General features: G+C 41.5%; 1 protein-coding gene across 1 annotated transcript in view; it reads left to right on the top strand.

The window, feature by feature from the left end:
• Positions 1-19,949, top strand: part of BCL11B (BCL11 transcription factor B) — an 86,276-nt gene that overhangs the window by 1,171 nt on the left and 65,156 nt on the right. Inside the window, exon 2 of the mRNA XM_069949365.1 lies at positions 12,073-12,441. Within this exon, the coding sequence (XP_069805466.1) occupies positions 12,073-12,441 (369 nt within the window). The remainder of the gene's footprint in view (positions 1-12,072; positions 12,442-19,949) is intronic.

Here is a 19,949-nt window from a genome sequence, read left to right as displayed (position 1 = left end):
GTGCAATAGTTTTTATATTGTGCAAAAAAAAAGTTTTTTTTTTTTTTTTACTATTATTGTGCATTAGGAGATTGCAGGGTACTGGGCGGCTGTAGACGTGAATGTTGCAGTTAAAAGTTGGAGGGGTAAAGGGGAGGTAGGCAGGCTGGGGGGAAAGCTAATGACAAACACATGGTTATAACAGAATTACAACTGCCTGGTTGTAAAATGGAAATGCAACCAAACTGGCAGCAGAGTCTGGGGAGGGAGAAGGGGGGAGAGAGGAGGGGGTGCTGGATCAATTTATTAGGAGGGGAGGGAGACTGTGCACACTGGAGATGGGACAGAGATCTCTCTCCCCTGGAGCTGGCACCCACATGTCCTGGGCTGCCTCCATGTGGGTGCTGCAAACATGGCAGAGAAGGGATTAGGGCCCAGGTCAGGAATGCCAGGGAACGAGCATCAGCTCTTGGGGTTAGTATAAGCCAGGGAAAGTTTACCTATAAAGCATGAAGAGCGATATGTACGACCCATGTGTGTGGCAGATCCTCCTGCATGGGACACCTGTAATAGTGAGAAGTGGCGCAGCTGCAAAAAGACGTAACGTCAATTTGTCATCTATCAAAGCAGCGAGTTATTAGGAGAGAGCGGCTGTAATAATCGTAATAGACGTAGAAGTATACGGTATAGAGTTATCCACCTGTAACCAAAAATATAGGGTGAGTGCCGACACCAGGAAGCAATGTGATCATCTATAGGGGACCCCCGCCTCATCTACGGCCCATTATAAGTATATAGACGGACAGGTCCTCGCCGTTGTGTCTTTCGTGTTTTCTTGTTGTTGTTTTTTTTTTTTAGGATTTATCTCATGTAAATGTGGCGTGACTATATAGTGCTGTGTGTGTATTATATAGGTGCTGGGGTACATATATATATATATATATATGTGCTATAATAGATAAAGACTGAGCCATTAATATTCCTATATACATGAGGTGATAACACATCTGACATGGTTGTTTGTAGAGAATAAAGTAAGTAGGTGGCAGGTTATTGGGGTCAAGTGCACACATGGTGTTGGTATACAGGAATGTGATCATACGTGGGGTACACGGGGACAGGGGGGTATACATAGGGTACATAGGGACATTGTACGTGGAGATAGTAACGGGGTCATACATGTGGACAAGGTTGTGTTCATACATGTGGACGAGGGTATGGTTATATGTGGGGCTTCTTACATAGACTGTGTTTGTACATGGGAACAGGACTGTGTTAGTACTTGAAAACAGGACTGTGTTAGAACATGGGGTCAAGACTGATTGTACATGTGAACAGGACTGTTATCATACATGTGGATAGGGCTATGTGTGTACATGAGAACAGGACTGTGTTGGTACATGAAAACAGGACTGTTTTAGTACTGGGGGAAAGGACTGTGTTAGTATATGTGGACAGGACTGTGTTAGTACATGGGGAGAGAACTGTGTTAGTACAAGAGAAAAGGACTGTGTTAGTACATGGGTAAAGGACTGTGTTAGTACATGGGTAAAGGACTGTGTTAGTACATGGGTAAAGGACTGTGTTAGTACATGGGGAGAGGACTGTGTTAGTACAGGGGTAAAGGACTGTGTTAGTACATGGGTAAAGGACTGTGTTAGTACATGGGGAGAGGACTGTGTTAGTACAGGGGTAAAGGACTGTGTTAGTACATGGGTAAAGGACTGTGTTAGTACAAGAGAAAAGGACTGTGTTAGTACATGGGTAAAGGACTGTGTTAGTACATAGGTAAAGGACTGTGTTAGTACATGGGTAAAGGACTGTGTTAGTACAAGAGAAAAGGACTGTGTTAGTACATGGGTAAAGGACTGTGTTAGTACATGGGTAAAGGACTGTGTTAGTACAAGAGAAAAGGACTGTGTTAGTACATGGGTAAAGGACTGTGTTAGTACATGGGTAAAGGACTGTGTTAGTACATGGGTAAAGGACTGTGTTAGTACATGGGGATAGGACTGTGTTAGTACATGGGGATAGGACTGAGTTGGTACATGAGAACAGGACTATGTAACTACATAGGGACAGCACTGAAATAATTCACAGGGACAGGACTCGTGTTCAAACGTTAGAACAAGACTGTATTCGTAAATGTGAAAAAGTTTTTGTTGGTAGAGAGACAGGACTGAATTCATACATGGGCACCGGACTGTGTTAGTACATGAGAAAAGGACTTTGTTAGTACACAGGACCAGGACTGTGTTAGTACATGAGAACAGGACTGTATTAGTACATGATATAAGACTGTAGTTGTATATAGGGACAGGACTGTATTAGTACATGACATAAGACTGTAGTTGTATATAGGACCAGGGCTGTGTTAGTACATGAGAACAGGACTGTATTAGTACATGATATAAGACTGTAGTTGTATATAGGACCAGGACTGTGTTAGTACATGAGAACAGGACTGTATTAGTACATGATATAAGACTGTAGTTGTATATAGAAACAGGACTGTGTACACACATGGGTTACCTGGATACCGTCTGCACGTATGTGAACAGTCCATGTGCTGATATACAGGCGTATGCTCATACATGTGGCTAGGACCATGTTCATACCTTGGGGTAAGAATTGGCTCCTAAACCTGCACAGGAATACGTTCATACTTTGGCAGACAACTTCTCCGTGTCTCATCATACATAGGGAATAGCCTCGTGTCCATCCATGAGCTATACACAAGGTTAGGATTGTGCCCCTACACGGTGTACACCGGGGTCAGGACCGCGTTCATACACAGGCGACATAGGGACAGGGACGTGAAGGCAGTGAACACGAGAAGCTGACGGGAGCCGGGGGCCCGGGGCTCAGCTCATTTCCCGCCCCCTGCTCGGGCTTCACAGCCGGCTGCATCCTCTCCCTTTCATCCCGGCCCTTCTATCCCTTCAAAAATAAAAGTCTAAAGACTCCCATGGCCCTGGTCTTGTGGTGGTCCCCAGCCCTGAGGTGTCTGCCGGCCGGGGGAACCAGGAGAGGGGCGATCCGGGGATGGCAGAATATTTATGGTAGATTTTAACAAATTTAAATAAATAAATATATATAGGGATATATAAGGGACTCTCTCCCCTCCCCTGGCTAGCAGGGGAGAGCTGCCTGCACTGCTGCCAGCCTTCCCTTCTCTTCCCCTCGTATTTGGATTATTATATTTTTTATATATATATTTATATACGCTGCAATTTTTTCTTGTCTATTTTTTGAAAGGGAAAAAAAAAAAACACCAAGATGGTCTTGTTGCTGTCAGAGGAGAGATTTCAGCTCTGTGGTGTGTTCTGCAGCTGGTGCACATGGTGTACTCATCCGCTCCTTCATTTCGGGGTGCTGGCTTCTGGTGCTCCATACATTGTAAATATTTTTTTGTTCCATTTTTTTTTTTTTTTAAATCATTTTTTTTTCTATGTATTTATATATTTGACCCTCTCCGGATTAGAGGATAGATGGATCCTTTGACTACAGAGGCCTGTCCTTTTATTATTATTATTATTAATTTTACTTTTGGTTGTTTTTGGAGGGGGGAGGCATCAGTGAACCCCCTCCCAAAAAATTTATGTCCGGGATGCAGAAGGACATAAATCAGGTAGGTATATATATATATATTTTTGCTGTTTACATCTTCCTGATCTTAGGACTATTGATCAGTGATCCAGAAATGACATCATTGGAGGCATTTGAATATTCATGAAGTGCGTTGGCAGCCGGCATAACCCCTTCTTTGCCACAGTCGCTGGTGGTGTTGCACCCTGTCACACTCTACTGCCTATAGGTTAATGATTCCTGGTCTCCATTGAAGACCATGAATAATGTGATTCTTTTTTCTCTTTTTTTTTTGCACCTTTTATATGCTTTATTTGATCGCTCTATGCAATAGGATATACAAGTGCCAGTCTTGTTGTCTCTGTAGTTTTTTTTTATTTTTAGTATAGGCATGCGTGCTGCTTTTTTTGCAATGCTGCAATGCAAATTTAAAAAGGGGAAAGTACAGTAGTTAACCAGGGTTGGGGGGGGGGGTATCCTCCCCTCCTCCCCCTTCGGGGATTAGCAAATTATGCAAATAAAATTTTTTACAATGGGAGTTGCATCCCCTACCAGGAGTTCTAATTGAAAAGAGAATGTATTAGGGTCTGTGATAGGTTTGCAAGTTGCTGAGATATTTAAAGGGCCCTGCCATGTTGTCTGTATGAGTTGTAGTATATTGATTATAGGCAGCGTCCTCCGCTGCTGTCGCCGCTGCCGCTGCTGCTGCCTGCCTTATTGTATTCTGCTGTGGATTAGCTTGACATCTCCTGAATAAACAAGACAGCATTACTTACTGGCTCCAGACCTGAAAACAAGTGATCCCAGGCAGCATGCGGCCCAACCGGCTGCAAATAATATATATCTAATAATAATAAATATATATATATATATAATACAAAGAAAGAAAAGAGGAAGGGGGCGAGCGAGGGAAAGCGTCCATGTTGTAGCATGAAAATACCTGCAGATGTGGTGCGGAGAGAGAGAGAGTAGTCAAACCAGTTTTTATTGTTTATTGTGTAAAAGCCCTCTGGTTTGTGTTATATAGGAATCTGGCTGACTGGGACCAGCGGCTTCTGCCTCCCAGAGCTGTCACCTCACAGGCTCCCACTCCGTTTGTACAAAGACTAGAAAGGGCTTCTACCTGTGTGTGTGTGGAGGAGATTGGGGCTCTGGTTTGTAGTGACGGAGGGTAAAGCCCAGCGTGATGGGGGAGCCGGCTGTAATAATGGCTGAGGAGGGAGATTACTGAGACTCAGGCCTCCAGTGCTCCCAGCAGCCTCCACCACACTGCACAGCAGGCGGCAGCTAGAAAGTTTTATACTATACTTTACCCAACATATAGAAGGAGCTGTATATATATCGGTGTATGTAGATAGGACATATATACCAATGTGTATCTGTATAGGTGGGGGTATCATCATTGGTATATAGGTATGTGTGTGTAGCATCTCCGGAATATATAGTTATGTGTGTGTATCTGTATGTATAGATGTGGGTATCATTATGAGTATATATAGTTATAGAAATGTGTGTATCTGTATGTATGTGTGTATATATCTGTATGTATGTATGTATGTATGTATGTGTGTATATATCTGTATGTATGTATGTATGTATAATCTCTGGAACATATAGTTCTATGTATCTGTATAGATGTGTGTATCTTCATTGGTATATCTAGTTCTCTATGTGTGCATATACTTCATCTATCTATATCATATCTATCTATTATCTATTTATTTACTGTATCTCTCTTTTTGTCATCTGGCTACCTATCATCCACCTGTTTCCCTTCCTATATCTATTTCTGTCTGTCTCTCTCACTTTCTTTGTCTATCTATCTATCTATCTATCTATCTATCTACTATCTATCTATCTATCTATCTATCTATCTATCTATCTATCTATCTATCTCCTATCTATCTATCTATCTATCTATCTATCTATCTATCTATCTATTATCTATCTATCTATCTATCTATCTCCTATCTATCTATCTATCTCCCATCTATCTATCTATCTATCTATTATCTATCTATCTATCATCTATCTATCTCCTATCTATCTATCTATCTATCTATCTATCTATCATCTATCTATCTATCTATCTATCTATCTATCTCCTATCTATCTATCTATCTATCTATCTATCTATTTATTTATCTATCTATCTATCATCTATCTATCTATCTATCTATCTATCTATCTATCTATCTATTTATTTATTTTCTATCTATCTATGTATTTCCTATCTCCTATCTATCTATCTATCTATCTATCTATCTATCTATCTATCTATCTCCTATCTATCTATCTATCTATCTATCTATCTATCTATCTATCTATCTCCTATCTATCTATCTATCTATCTATCTATCTCCTATCTATCTATCTATCTATCTATCTATCTATCTATCTATCTATCTATCTTTCCATCCACCCATCCATGTATGTACCATCACATCTGACATAGTTCCCTTAAACGCCATTATTTCTCCGGCACGTCGTATGCGGTGTTCCCATTAATGACTATTGGCCGCTACCTGTGGATTTACCTCTCGACAGCAAATAAAGTGTGCGTTCCTCCCTTCATTCCTTCCCTCTTTATTTAATATATGAGCACGCTTCAAGTGTTCTCGTGTATAAATGACATAATCTCAGCCTTAAGATTTCATCAGTCAACGTGCGAAAAGATGGCAGATTTTCCCATGAGATGACAGGCGGCAGGCAGCTCACTATATGGTCTGCGCGGTGTGAACCCCAGTCTTTTCACGTAGGCATCTTATATCCTTATAGCAAAGTCGGGTTTTTTATTTAAATTTTTTTCATTTCGTAAAAATCTAAAAGAGGCTTGTGGGCCGTGTAAGGCCGCTAACCCCTTCATTGCCAACAGGTAGCGCAGCACAGGAAAATGATTGTGGTTGGGCGTCTCTCACAGTGCAGGAAGGAACCTGACTTGTATGCACTAAATATCTCGGCCCAGATTATAATGTTACATCTGACTGCTCACACTCTGCACGCTCACATCAATGGCCAGTGGCCGTGGCCTTCGACTTTTTTTTATTTTTTTAATTTAATTAAAATTTTTAATAAATAGTTTGTAAACAGTCTATTCTCTTAAAGGGGCCACAACATCGTTTTACAGTTCTTTGTGAGACCCTACAAATTTTTTGAACTTTTTTTTGTGTGTGCAAGGTGTCGCACCAATAGAGGGGTCTTGAAGACATTCATAAGGTTTTAGCAGGCACTTGATCATGGCGTCCAGCCTTATTTCTGTTTAAAAAAAAAAAAAAAAATAATTAATTTTTTTTAGAATAAACTTTGCTTGACTACTTTGTATGTATTTTTTTTAGGCTGCACATTTCAGCAGTGCCCTAAAGGCAGACAAGTGACAGACTCTGACTACTAGGGGGAGCTCTGAGCCTGCAGGATTGGGAGCCGCCGGTTGCAATTCCTTCGTAGTATTTTAACTGTGAAATGTTGAAATCAACATACAAGTCTGTTTACTGCTGCAACATCTGAGGCACAAAGAGAAAATTTATTTATGCAAATCCGACCTGTTCTTTTGATGCTTTTGTCCGTACCTTTAATAACTGCGTCCAGTCCACTCGCTTCGCATGTCACAGACCTGCAGAGACTGAGAAGGAAGGGAGGGGGGGGAGGTTGAAGTTTACAACTACATCTTAATCAGCCTATAGAACATACCGTGTATAGATTTACTAAGTGATAAGCATACTCAAGTCAGCATTACCATTTCCTCATTTTTTTTTTTCAAATTTTTTTAATTAATTTTTTTGTCGTTTTTGAATATTTCTCATTTTGTTTTTGTTTTTTTTTTAAATTCGTGTTTCAATTATTTTTTATTTACGTTTTCATTGTTGTCCAATGGTTCAAATTTTCAGAATTCGTCTGACAGGGACGATTCTCGTTTTCAGTGCGCCACTTTTTTTTTTTTAAAGTTTCTTTGACAAAAAATTCATGATAAACTTGGCAGGTTGTAAGATGCTATGAATGTAGAGGTCGGTGTCTTGTGTTACCTATAGGCAGATGCAGCACTGTTCCTGTGCATTAAGGTCCATTTGTAGGATGGTGTAATTTTTAGGGTACATGGAATAAAGGGGGGGGGGGGGGGAATTACCATTTGCAAGGAATCCAAGGTTTTCTGCTAATCTGCAAGTGAAATAATTAGGTCAGACAAAAGACCATGGCTGTCAAAGGAGCCTTCAGCCTTAAATATAGGGTAGCAGAAACCTATCTGATGAGTGTGTACCCTGCTGCATATCTCACTAGTGAACAGACCTGTACACGTCTTTTCACTATTCCGGAACATTTCCACAATTAGAATAATTCATATGTTAATGTAACTCGTTGCACTTCATTCTGCAGTGTATATAACGTGTATAAACAAATTGCATAAAACAAAAAAAAAAAATTAACTCCATCTTTCTATTTTGTTTTTGGAAAGCCCACTGCACCCTGAGCACGCAGCCCAGACATAAAAGAGTTCATCGAAAGGGAGTTGCTCCCTGTTCTACTCGCTATCATTTAAACGAGCTCGAAATGCGTCATCGTTATTTTTTTTTAATTTCAAAAATTTGATTGAAATTTTTAGAAAAATGATAAAAAATATATTTTTTTTCCCCTTTGTCTATCACAAAAAAAAATGTGCACAGTTTGCATTAGCCTAACCAGCCCCCCCCCCCCCACCTTCTGCATATTTATAGGCTCAATAAATGCTTTTTCAATAAAGTATATTTATATTTTCAATAAACCTTAGATGAGCCTTCCTTCCATGGTCGCAAACTGCGAGAGGGAAAAATACATCACCTTAAAAGACAAGCTGTTAACACCGGCGACTTGTTGTGGCGCATGTTTTTTTTTTCTCCTTTGTAAAAATTAAAAAAATTGTGAAAAACAAATTAGAAGGTAAAAAGGTAAAAAAAATAAAAAATATTATATAAAGTTAATGCATGAAAGAAAATTTGGGTCCGGAATGATTTCCTTTGGTGACCTCGCTTTATCTCGTCTGTAGGATTTAGTATAGTTTGTACAGTGTGGGGGTCGTGGGATGTAAAATCTGGCCCAAAAATTTAATTTGATGTAAAATTCAATAAACCAGTCTATTCCGTGATATTAAAGAACAAAAATTGACGCTACCTCCTTATTATTATGTACTATACTTTTTATATTTTTTTATGCTTTTCTTTGGTGTTTTATATGGCCGTATCCCCTCAGATACCTGATTCTATTCACCCCCCTTTAATACTTTATACAGTATGTCTAATATTTCATCTAGTCCGATCCCAGCTCAGCTCACATGACACATTATGTTCTCAGGTAGTTTCATTTGCATCGGTTATTTGGCTATTATACTGTAACAGCTTGCACTGATTTTTTATGCATTTTTAGATTTTTTATTTTTTTTTGGTAATTTTTTTGTCCCTATTTGTCTGCAGAGAGTGGGCACAATTATACCTGGGGTGACTTCATATTCTAGATTTTTTTTTCTACTTTATCCGCTTAATTTGTTAAGTGGCTTGCAGTCTATTGCTCTCTGTAATCTGTCAGCGGTCCTTCAAAGCCTGAAGTGGTCGAAAATCTCATTTTTTATTAATTTTTTTGGTAAAACGCCTTGTGTCGACTGTATTCTTGATGTAGATTCTTCAATTCCAGCCTATTCCCAATATAGTCTTAAGGAGTCTTATCTGTTCGACCATTTGCGAGCATCTTGTGCTTATAAAACAGTTTTACCTCAGTGCACTTGGATCCTGCAGCACGCGCAGTATCTGGGGAATATGATTGATCTATTATTAGAATGCATGGAGGAGTAGTGGAGCTGAGTTTACCAGGTGCAGCAGAGCCGAGTTGGTACATATATATGATTTTATATCACACCTGTAGATGTTAGGAATACAGATCACTAGAAAGCTATAGAAAAGTAGCTCACGCCCGTAGCAAATGTCAGGCCTTGGGAACCTATGAGATTATAGGATTGGGTAACTATGTAGCCCCAAGGGGTTAAGTGACAAATTCAGCTCAGCTTCATCTGTAAAGATCCATAAAGGGTTGGTGGAAGAAAAAAAAAGGTGGGCCGGAAATGCTATGTATTAGTCAACTAACTTGCAGTATAGGGGGAGAGGCTGTATTGGGTATTTACATTGGTCTGGTAGGGCTAGGGTTAATGCTAGGGACGTTATAAGAGTGTTGGGAGACCCTAACATTTCTCTGTTGCCTCTTTTCACAACATGGTGACACTAGATCAACATGTAGCAGAGCTGAACTCGTGAAAGGCGGCAGCTTTGCTCGCTACGATCATGCCGCAAGTGATGTAAAACCACACACTGCGATGGATCGGGTCGTGCCAAAGAAATAAACTCAGCACTGCTTCATCTCTTAGCAGGAATACACCTGTGGTCGGTGTTGTAGAGATGTTAGGCCTTTAAAGGAATCATCTGATTGGTTGGCAGTGTTTAACCCAAATGAAGTTAAATTTTACAAAAAGTTCTAGTTACATCATAATAGACCATTGAGATATAGTAGCGTCTTTTATTACTATATGACTATGTCATCAGTTATATCATATATATATATATATATATATATATATATATATATATCTCACACCTTGAGGCCTATGTAAGCATTGGTGTCCCTAAAGGGCCTGTAACATTTTATTAGCTGAGTATAATGTATATAGTTGTCTTACATTCTGTTCTATGTGTATTATCGGTTTCTGAAAGCCTAGGTGGCAACCAAGATGGCCGCCAAACAGCCCCTTTAAGGGTTCTTACCTCCATCTTCCTAAACATGGCAGCTCTTGTATTACTAGGCTCTCTTGGTTCTGAGAAAGCTGAATGACCACCCCAGATTTCCTCGAACCAGGTGAACCTATAAAGTCCCGTTATAAATATTCTCTTCATTGTATCTGCCATGATCTGACTATTCCAACACCAAAAATCCACACATTTTTTGACAGTTTTGTGCTAATTTTTTTATTATTTTTGGTCCGGCTCCGTCCTGCCTATTATCACAAGCAGCTGGTTAGGCAAAAAAAAAAAAAAAGAAAAATCATCTGCCACAGTTTCGACTTTCCCTTGCAATTAAATACAACCCTGAGTAATCTCGCCAGCGATAAACAGGCTGTTTGTTGTCGGCTACAATACCAGTTACATTTTGGAAAAGGGATCGTCTCGTGGTGTTGAAATTTGAATTTTTTGAAGTTTTTTATTAAAATTTTTTATATACTGCATATAGTTTTTTTTTTTTTTACTGTACATATATTGATAGATGTAAATAGTCTGTGGTTAGAGTGAGAGAGTATACAGGTAAGATCTCCAGTGATATGTACCGCCAAGGGCATGCTGTATCTCCTATGACGGGAGGATGGAGGGAAGGGGAGGGGGAGGGGGACGTTACAGGAATCGGCAGCTATTAGGAGACATCTATCTGTTTTTAGACTTGTTTATGCCATTGATAGCTTTAGCACAAATGTCCTCAGGCGCGCTTTATGGGGATAAAAAAAAGGTTGTCTGTTACAGTGGATCAGTATGTGGACAAGTACAATTATCCCCTGGTAGCTTAGCGCTCAGGTATCCGAGAAGCTGAATGTGGCCGCCTGAAGCCATCAAGGACTTGATGGTTGCAGAAATATAAGATTAGGGATATATACTTTGCTGCAGAGAAGGTAGTCACTCAACTTTTCTAGACTCCTGAATGGCAGATCCACCTAGTTACATAGAGCTAGACTGCTGTGGGACAAGTCTAGTTGCTACTGAGCTTTCCCAGACTCCTGAATGGGAAATCTTTCTAGTATTATAGGGGTAAAGCTAGACTGCTGTGGGACAAGGCTTGTAGGCCATCCGATTCTTACTCGGCTTTCCAAGAAACAGATAGGAAAGCTGTATATAAAGTAAGCCACATGCTCTTCCGGATCTGTCAGACACCAGGGATCGAGAGGGACTCTGTAGAGGTTTAGTTTCCCTTTAAATATGACTGAACCTGCAGTAGAGACTGTCTTTGTCACAACCCCTGGGGGCCTGTTGGTTGCCACTCAGCTTTCCCTGAAACAGATAAGGCCCTGTTCACATCTGCTTCTGTATACAACCATAGGGATCCAGTAGGCAACAGATACCAGGGAGCGAGAGTGACCCCATTGAGGTTCCTCAGGTTAACAATACATGACGTACTATTTTTTCCCTCTGAATCTGAGAGAGAAGCTGCATCTGTAACAACCCCGGTGGGCCTAATGGTTGTCACTCAGCTTTCTCAAAAACAGATAAGGCCCTGTTCACACCTTCTTGCTGCTTCTGTTTAAAAAGGAAGCCACAATGCTGTGCTGCATCCGTAAACAGCTACCAGCACAGCCGGACTGACCCCATTGAGGTTCCTCAGGTTCTGTCATTTTGAAGGGAAGATTAGCAGTGCCTTAAATTACGGCATTGTTAATTTTTTTAAACAAATTTAGGAATTATTTTCCAATTTGTTTTTAGCTCCTCATATTTCTTATGTTGTTCTCCATTACAGCCGAAGAGCACCATGTCCAAACGGTAATCACTGATGAAGACGACGGTCTCCCCATCTCAGAGCCGGGGACCATCAGCCTGTCCGGCAGCGGGACTGACCCAGACTTGTTAACATGTGGACAGTGTCAAATGAACTTCCCGCTGGGAGACATCTTGGTTTTTATAGAGCACAAGAAAAAACAGTGCGGAGGTCCGAGCGGAGGCTGCTATGAAAAAAGTCTGGATAAAAGTAGTCCTCCGCCCCCATCTCGCTCCGAGCTCAGGAAAGTGGCAGAGCCGGTGGAAATCGGTATCCAAGTCACGCCCGATGAGGAAGACCGTCTTCTCACACCTACGAAAGGAATTTGCCCGAAGCAGGAGAATATTGCAGGTACGGTGCCATTGTCTGCTGCTGTGGAGATGGTGATGATGTCCACAAGAATGGGTCAGTGTGTACAGGACCAGGGCTAGGCAGTGGCTGGGCGGGTTCTAGTTAGACCTTCAAAAATTGGTTCTAGATTTTTAAAAAAATATTTGCCAAATTTTAAGATTTTGAAATTTTTTTTTCTACAAATCATCATTATCATCATCATCATCTTTAGTGACTCGTGCATTTCACTATACAAGGAAATTTTTTCATTATAGGATTTGGTCCATTCCATAGTGATTGTCTCCAGGTTATAGGTACAAAAACACACCTTATATTTACGAGATAAAAGACGTCCAGAGATGAGCGAACCTCAAGCATGCTCGGATTCATCAGGCCCCAGACGCTCTGCATTTGATTATTGATGACTGAAGAAGTTGGATGCCTGGAAAACGTGGATACTATCATAGGCCACAGGCTGTATCCATGTTTTCCGGGACTGCATCCAACTTCATCAGCCACCGGTAATCAAATGTAGAGCGTTTAGGCTCTGATGAATCCAAGCATGCTCGAAGTTCGCTGATCCCTAAAGACGTCCTGTCCGTTCTCCAGTGATGTCTATGTTAGTAAATACTTCTATTCCCCATAAACCGTCAATTCTTAGAAAACAGCATTGTGCCGCTCCTCTGTTATTCCTCCTGGAAAACAACTGGGTGTTCCCATTCCCCTCGTTGATGGGGGCGTGTCCGGGTGCACTATGACTCCGTCCAATCAGTGCTGACTCACTTTACTGGCAAAGGGAATGGTGACGCCCATAAACACATTTCCAGGGGGAATAACAGTATACAATATAGCGTTCTAGGAAGATATGTATTTACTATAACAAGCACATTAGGGAAGAAGAAGCTCCTTGTTGGAGGGGGTGAGGCTTTTCTATAGGGCAGTAGGGAGCTATATAGTCACCCATTTTTCCACTTGCTGGGAGTTGTAGTTCACCAATAGACTCTTTTGCAGGATATTCTTTTCTATTGGGTATTAGGGAGCCATGTAGGTGCCCATATAGGTACCCATTAATATAGACAGGTAATGTGTATACACGTCATAGCGCCCCCTACTTCCCAAGATCATCACTCGAGGGTCGGATTAGCAAGCTTGTTATTGAATCCATATTTAAGCCGCTGCCTATTGAGAATAAAGGGGCAGTGAATAGCACCGGGCCCCCGTGTCTGCGGCATCGCCGGGGGCACTGACCTCTCTTCTTCTCGGTAGTTATATGTAATAAGCAGCCGTTTAATCATCAGATGAAAGCGTCAGTATCTCGGCTGCTATCATGTGAAGTCGCAGCTTTCATCTGCCTGGCACGGATACTCTCACTACCTTATGAGTCTGAAGTTGCATTGATTTGCATGTTAGAAGTCGGAGGATTAGCGCTAATCCTAAACCTATTTATACTGAAGCCTGTGTGAAGGAGAGTTCCTTTTTACGTTTTCCTAGAATGCAAAAACTTGTCGTCATCCCATCTCTGATGCAGGAATCTATATATATATATACTGCTTATTCTGGAACTACAACCCCCAGCATGCCTTGAGAGTCTATGTCAGTGTCTAGTATGGAGAGTCTATTGGCCATGGGTTGCCATAGCATGATGGGAGTTGCTGTATGGCATGCTGGATGTTGTAGTTCCACAAAATGAATACGTTTAGAAGCTGCTTCAGGGTGCAGACCGCCAATTTCCAATCTTAGCCAGTGACAGCATGATGGGAGTTATAGTACTGACATAACTGGAGACCCATAGATTGCAGACCAAGGCAGTCAGGGCAAGATGGGATTTGTTTTACTATAACAGGGATGGGGAACCCTCGGCCCTCCAGCTGTAGCAAGACTACAACTCCTATCAAAATCCAAATCTGGGGCAGTGAAAGCATGATGGGAGTTATAGTACTTAAACAACTGGAGACCCATAGATTGCAGAGCAAGACAGTCAGGACATGATGGGATTTGTTCTACTATTACAGGGATGGGGAACCTTTGGCCCTCCAGCTGTTGCAAAACTACAACACCCATCATGCCTGGACAGCCGAAGGCTGTCCAGGCATGATGGGTGTTGTAGTTTTGCAACAGCTGGAGGGCCAAAGGTTCCCCATCCCTGTACTATAACAATATAAACCTAAAGAGTGCAGAAGTAGGACCTCTACTGTTAGCTTGCTGGGAGTTGTAGTTCCCCAGGATACTGTTTGCCATGTGAGGATTATAGTAGTAGTAGTAGAGAGCCGGAGGTCGTTGCAGCGCCTGTCTATCAGGCCCTATAGCTCCGGAGCGGCAGAGCAGAGGGGGCCGCTTCTCCCAGCATGCTTTTTGCAGATTACTATGGTTAAGGAGCAGCCAAAACACAGTGTCAGATAATGGAGCGTCGGTATATTACGGGGCAGTATTATGTGTATTCTCATATGACAGATATTCTTATTTCCTGGTGTTACTGTCTGGGAGTCTTGGCTTCTCCCTCCTTCCTCCTTGGATGTGCTCACAACACTTTATTCTCTTTGTCAGGAGTTTTCTGGCAGTGATTTCCTCCCCAACTTTTAAAGCAATTATAGGTTAATCCCAAAAATAAGAGCGGAGACTTGCTGCGTCAGCCATAGGAAAAAGTTTCTTAGGAACAGGTCTATGTAGCAGAGCTGAGTTTTCGGATAAGGAGATCACAATATAACCTTGAGTTTGCTAAATTACAAACTCAGCTCTGCTACATTTCTATATTATATTCTGGAATAGACTAGAACAGGTGTGTATAGATGTAGCAGAGCTGAATATGTTCTGGGCCTACATCATGGGGGAGATTTATCAAACATGGTGTAAAGTAGAATTGGCTCAGTTGCCCCTAGCTACCAATCAGATTCCACTTTTCATTTCCCAAAGAGTCTGTGAGGAATGAAAAGTGGAATCTGATTGGTTGCTAGGGGCGACTGAGCCAGTTTCACTTTACACCATGGGGTAGATTTATTAAACATGGTGTAAAGTGAAACTGGCTCAGTTGCCCCTAGCAACCAATCAGATTCCATCATTCATTCCTCGTAGACTCTTTGGAAAATGAAAGGTGGAATCTGATTGGTTGCTAGGGGCAACTGCCCCAGTTTCACTTTACACCATGTTTGATAAATCTGCCCCTATGATGTAAACTCCTGCTCTTGCTGTATAGAGAATATTTAGATGACGCAGAGCTGAATTTGTTATTCGGCTCCTGGGGCTACATCATTTGTGTATAGTGATAAATCTTCTATCATCCTATACAGAAATGTACCTGCAGTCCTATGTACAATACTGAGATACCATGATAAGATAGCAAACTCATCTTGCCTACATCTGTATACCTTAGGCTTGAAGTGGAAGAGGAGAATTTTAATAACATAGATGCAGATGTAGCAGAGCTGTTTAGGCCCTGGGGCCACATCATTTGTGTATAGCAATAAAGCCTTTGCTATAAGTTTACCTGCAGTCCCATGTAAGATTTTGAGATAAAATGACAAACTCATTGCTACATTTTTATATTAGGAATAATTTAGATAATAGATGTAGCAGAGCTGAATATGTCACCTCGGCCTTATTGTGCGTAGAGATAAAACCTCTGCCATAAGTCACAAACTCCATTGTGCTATATCAATACAGGTGTATATAGATGTAGCTGAGCTGAACATATGGGGTTACAGAATTTCTGCATAGTAATAGGTTGACCTATTTGGTGCATTCATTTTAATAACAATTGACAACCTCAACTCTGCTACGTATGTACATATACATTTATAAAACAGGTGTAGCAGAGCTGAATATGTCATTAGAGCTATATCGTCTGTGTATAGTGATAGTAACCCTATGTAGAATACTGAGCTAGTTTGACAAGATGACAAATGACAAACTCATCTCTGCTACATCAGATGATGCCACACTTTATTACAATTCCTTTAATCTGGCATCTGATAATCCAGAAATTAATAATCTGGTGCTGGATTAAAGGACTGTGCAGGAATCCGCTCTAGGACAGTTGGTGGAGAAGATGTGACCCCCTGATTGTGAGGGTCCGGCCTATTCTGGGCCCCGGAGATAAACCTTGCCCCTGGCACATAGGAAGCCATTATAATTATTGTGTTATGAATGGAGATTAGTTAAAGCCATGAATGGCGGTGGCGGTGGCAGCGGCGATTGATTGTTGAATGGGGCGGCCGGGATTATCCGTTTTTTTTTTTTTTTTTAAGTCCTGACAGCTAATTATCAGCCTTGCCGTTCGCTAAATACGTCCCCGTTATTGCCGTACGCCATCATGGGCTTTAGCCGTAACAAGGCAGCTCCCTGACACTCATCATATCTGCTTAGGATTCTTAATAGACCAAAATTCCAGGCATTTTCCCCGGTTCAAAGAAGCCGGGCGGCCACTTGTGTGTGTGTGTCAGGCTGTATGCTGTGAAGCCTGGCATGTGGAAGGTTCGCACAGGCATCGGCGGGAGACGGCCTGCGGTGACACCTGATGTCGCTGCCTCTAAGGGGGGTACACCGCCACTGCCGCCGTGTAATTACAGAAGAAGAAGAATCTGGATCCCTGACGTCACTCTCAATGGATTCATCTGTATACTGTTCCTGATCAGTTGTATAAAAAGATGCAAAAATGTAAAAAAGTAGGCCAGGTCACATGACCCTTCTTTTTTTTGAAGATGAGTTTGTCATCTAATAACGGCATCTGACATAGGACTGCAGGTTTTATTCGTATACACCAGGGATAGGGAACCTTCGGCCCTCTGGCTGTGGCAAAACTACAACTCCCATCATACCTGGACAGCCGAAGACTGTCCAGCCATGATGGGAATTGTAGTTTTGCCACAGCTGGAGGGCTGAGCCCATAAATAGCTCCAGGACCAAAGTAACATATTCAGCTTTGCTGCACCAGCTACAGTTCTGCTATTCAGTAACATAACATATTCAGCTCTGCTGCACCAGCTATAGCTGTGCTATTCAGTAACATAACATATTCAGCTCTGCTACACAAGCTATAGCTCTACTATTCAGTAACATAACATATTCACCTCTGCTGCACCAGCTATAGCTCTGCTTTTCAGTAACATAACATACAGTATTCAGTTCTGCTACACAAGCTATAGCTCTGCTATTCAGTAACATAACATATTCAGCTCTGCTGCTCCAGCTATTGCTCTGTTTTTCAGTAACATAACATATTCAGCTCTACTACAGAAGCTATAGCTCTGCTATTCAGTAACATATATTCAGCTCTGCTACACCAGCTAAAACTCTGATTTTTAGTAACTTAACATATTCAGCTCTGCTACACCAACTATAGCTCTACTATTCAGTAACATAACATATTCAGCTCTGCTGCACCAGCCTAAAGCTTTATAGGTGCCTATTGATTTCAAAGCAGTGACCATGTATAAAGCATTAACCACCACATCAGTCTATATATAAGTACAGGAAAAATTCGCTATATTCTAATAAGCGTTAAATACGAGAGGTGTATACTGTAAATCGGAAGCGTTACTGCCATGGAAGGCGCCGGCACACTTTTCCAGGGCGAGTTCACATGTGACAGATGTGGTGCACAAATTTTTTTCAATTGGAAAGGGGGCTGCAGAAATCCATGTGGTTCCCGCCACAACAGCCCCATTGGAATGAATAGGATTTATCTAAGACAATCTAACAATTTTTTTTTTGTATTTTACAGCTTTATTGACTATATTTCGGGGGGGGGGACAGAGGTTGGCCTCGTATATGACAGTACAGTCGTAACTTAGAGTGTCCCTTTAAATGTGTGGTCCTAAGAGGCCACCATGTACAGTCCTGCAGCCACCCACATACCTTAGTGCTAAAGAGCTGACATTCATGGTGTATTTAGAGGCAGGTATGCGGCAGAGGCTGAAGGTGTGTCAGCGGTCGTCTGTCACACTTTTACAGTTCACTTCTATAGAATAGATTAGATAAGGGCCCCGGGGTCATCACAAGACTCGGCATTCTTCACACGGAAATAACACGGGGCTGGACGGTCACTGTTCATCCATTGCCGCCGTCCGCTCACCAGGAAACATCTCACGAAATAAATGCAGTTTATACGCTCAGTTGCTCATGCTGGTATTTTTGTAGCCGGGTAATATAGTTATCGTCCAGAGCTCAAGGACAACACTAAAGTTCAGTCTGTCCGCTGTGTTTTTTTTCCCCCTCTATATCAGAGGAGCTGAAGGTATTTTTATCGTCTTTATTATCGTATGTGACATATCTCTCTCTCTCTATATATATATAGGCCTTTATAGCTTTTTTGACTTTTTACAAAAATTTTTTTTTTTTTAATTTCTTACAAACACCCTATATTATACTGTAGGACATATACCTTTATTTTATATGTATGTTTTATTTTCTTTTCTTTTTTTCCCCTCCAATTTTTCCAAATTTTTGGTTTCCAACTTTTCCCTCTGAAAATTTTTGTAAGTCAGTGGGCTTGTCTTTAGAAGGTCAGCTCCTTCTAAGTGTCAGACTAGACTACTCTAGCCAGGGATAAGTGGGGTCAAGGCCTTTAAACTACACTTAAGCTGCTATGACTATAGTTACACCCATGGGGACTAGGGATACTTAGGAAGTGCATCAAGATGGCGCGAAGGGCAGACACAGTAGCTTTACTTGGAGTTGTTTAAATGAGTAGAATAGATTTTACGATATAGATCAGAAAAATCAGCCCTACCCAGGGGAGAAAACCGGTGTAGAAAACAATGAGGGGAGATTTATCAAACATGGTGTAAAGTGAAACTGTCTCAGTTGCCCCTAGCAACCAATCAGATTCCACCTTTCATTCCTCACAGACTCTATAGAAAATGAAAGGTGGAATCTGATTGGTTGCTAGGGGCAACTGAGCCAGTTTCACTTTACACCATGTTTGATAAATCTCCCACAATGTCTGTGATCCGCTCATGCTTCATTCATTATATGGCTGTTTCCTTGTCTCCCGTAGACTATAATGGAGAGTGACTGGTCCTGTTTGGGGTCCCAGTGGTCGTATCCTGTCGATATGTCATATATATGTTGCCATGTATATATTCAGCAGGGCTGTGGAAAGAGGGGGCCACAATTATAGATTATGAGGGTGGTGGTGTCAGGCGGCTGCTGAAAGGGGCCTCATTTTTATCATTGCTTACATTGAAATATATAGGAATCTTATGATTTTATGTGGTCTATAGGCTTAACTTGGGCTTCTCCATCTCTTGCAAAACTACAACTCCCATCATGCTCGGCCGCCCCCTCTCTTTTTAATTGATGGTCAGTTGCCCTTTAGTTTACACCGCTACCTATCCGCCTTCTGGCCCGCTCTATTACGTGTAAAGGGTAAGGGGTTGGGAAGGGGCCAGCGTGGAGAAGAATGTAGCGTATGACATGTTATTACTGATACAAACCACCTGCACACTATCTGGATTATCTGCGTCCAGTCCTTCTTCTCCAATTATCTTTGTGAACTATGCAAGAAATGTACTTTGTTATTGTAAAAATAGGTT

The sequence above is a fragment of the Dendropsophus ebraccatus genome, chromosome 13 (genome assembly GCF_027789765.1).
Source record: "Dendropsophus ebraccatus isolate aDenEbr1 chromosome 13, aDenEbr1.pat, whole genome shotgun sequence".
Classification (NCBI taxonomy): Eukaryota; Metazoa; Chordata; class Amphibia; order Anura; family Hylidae; genus Dendropsophus; species Dendropsophus ebraccatus.
The sequence above is the reverse complement of the archived record's forward strand: the minus strand, read 5'-3'. Positions and strand labels throughout refer to the sequence as shown.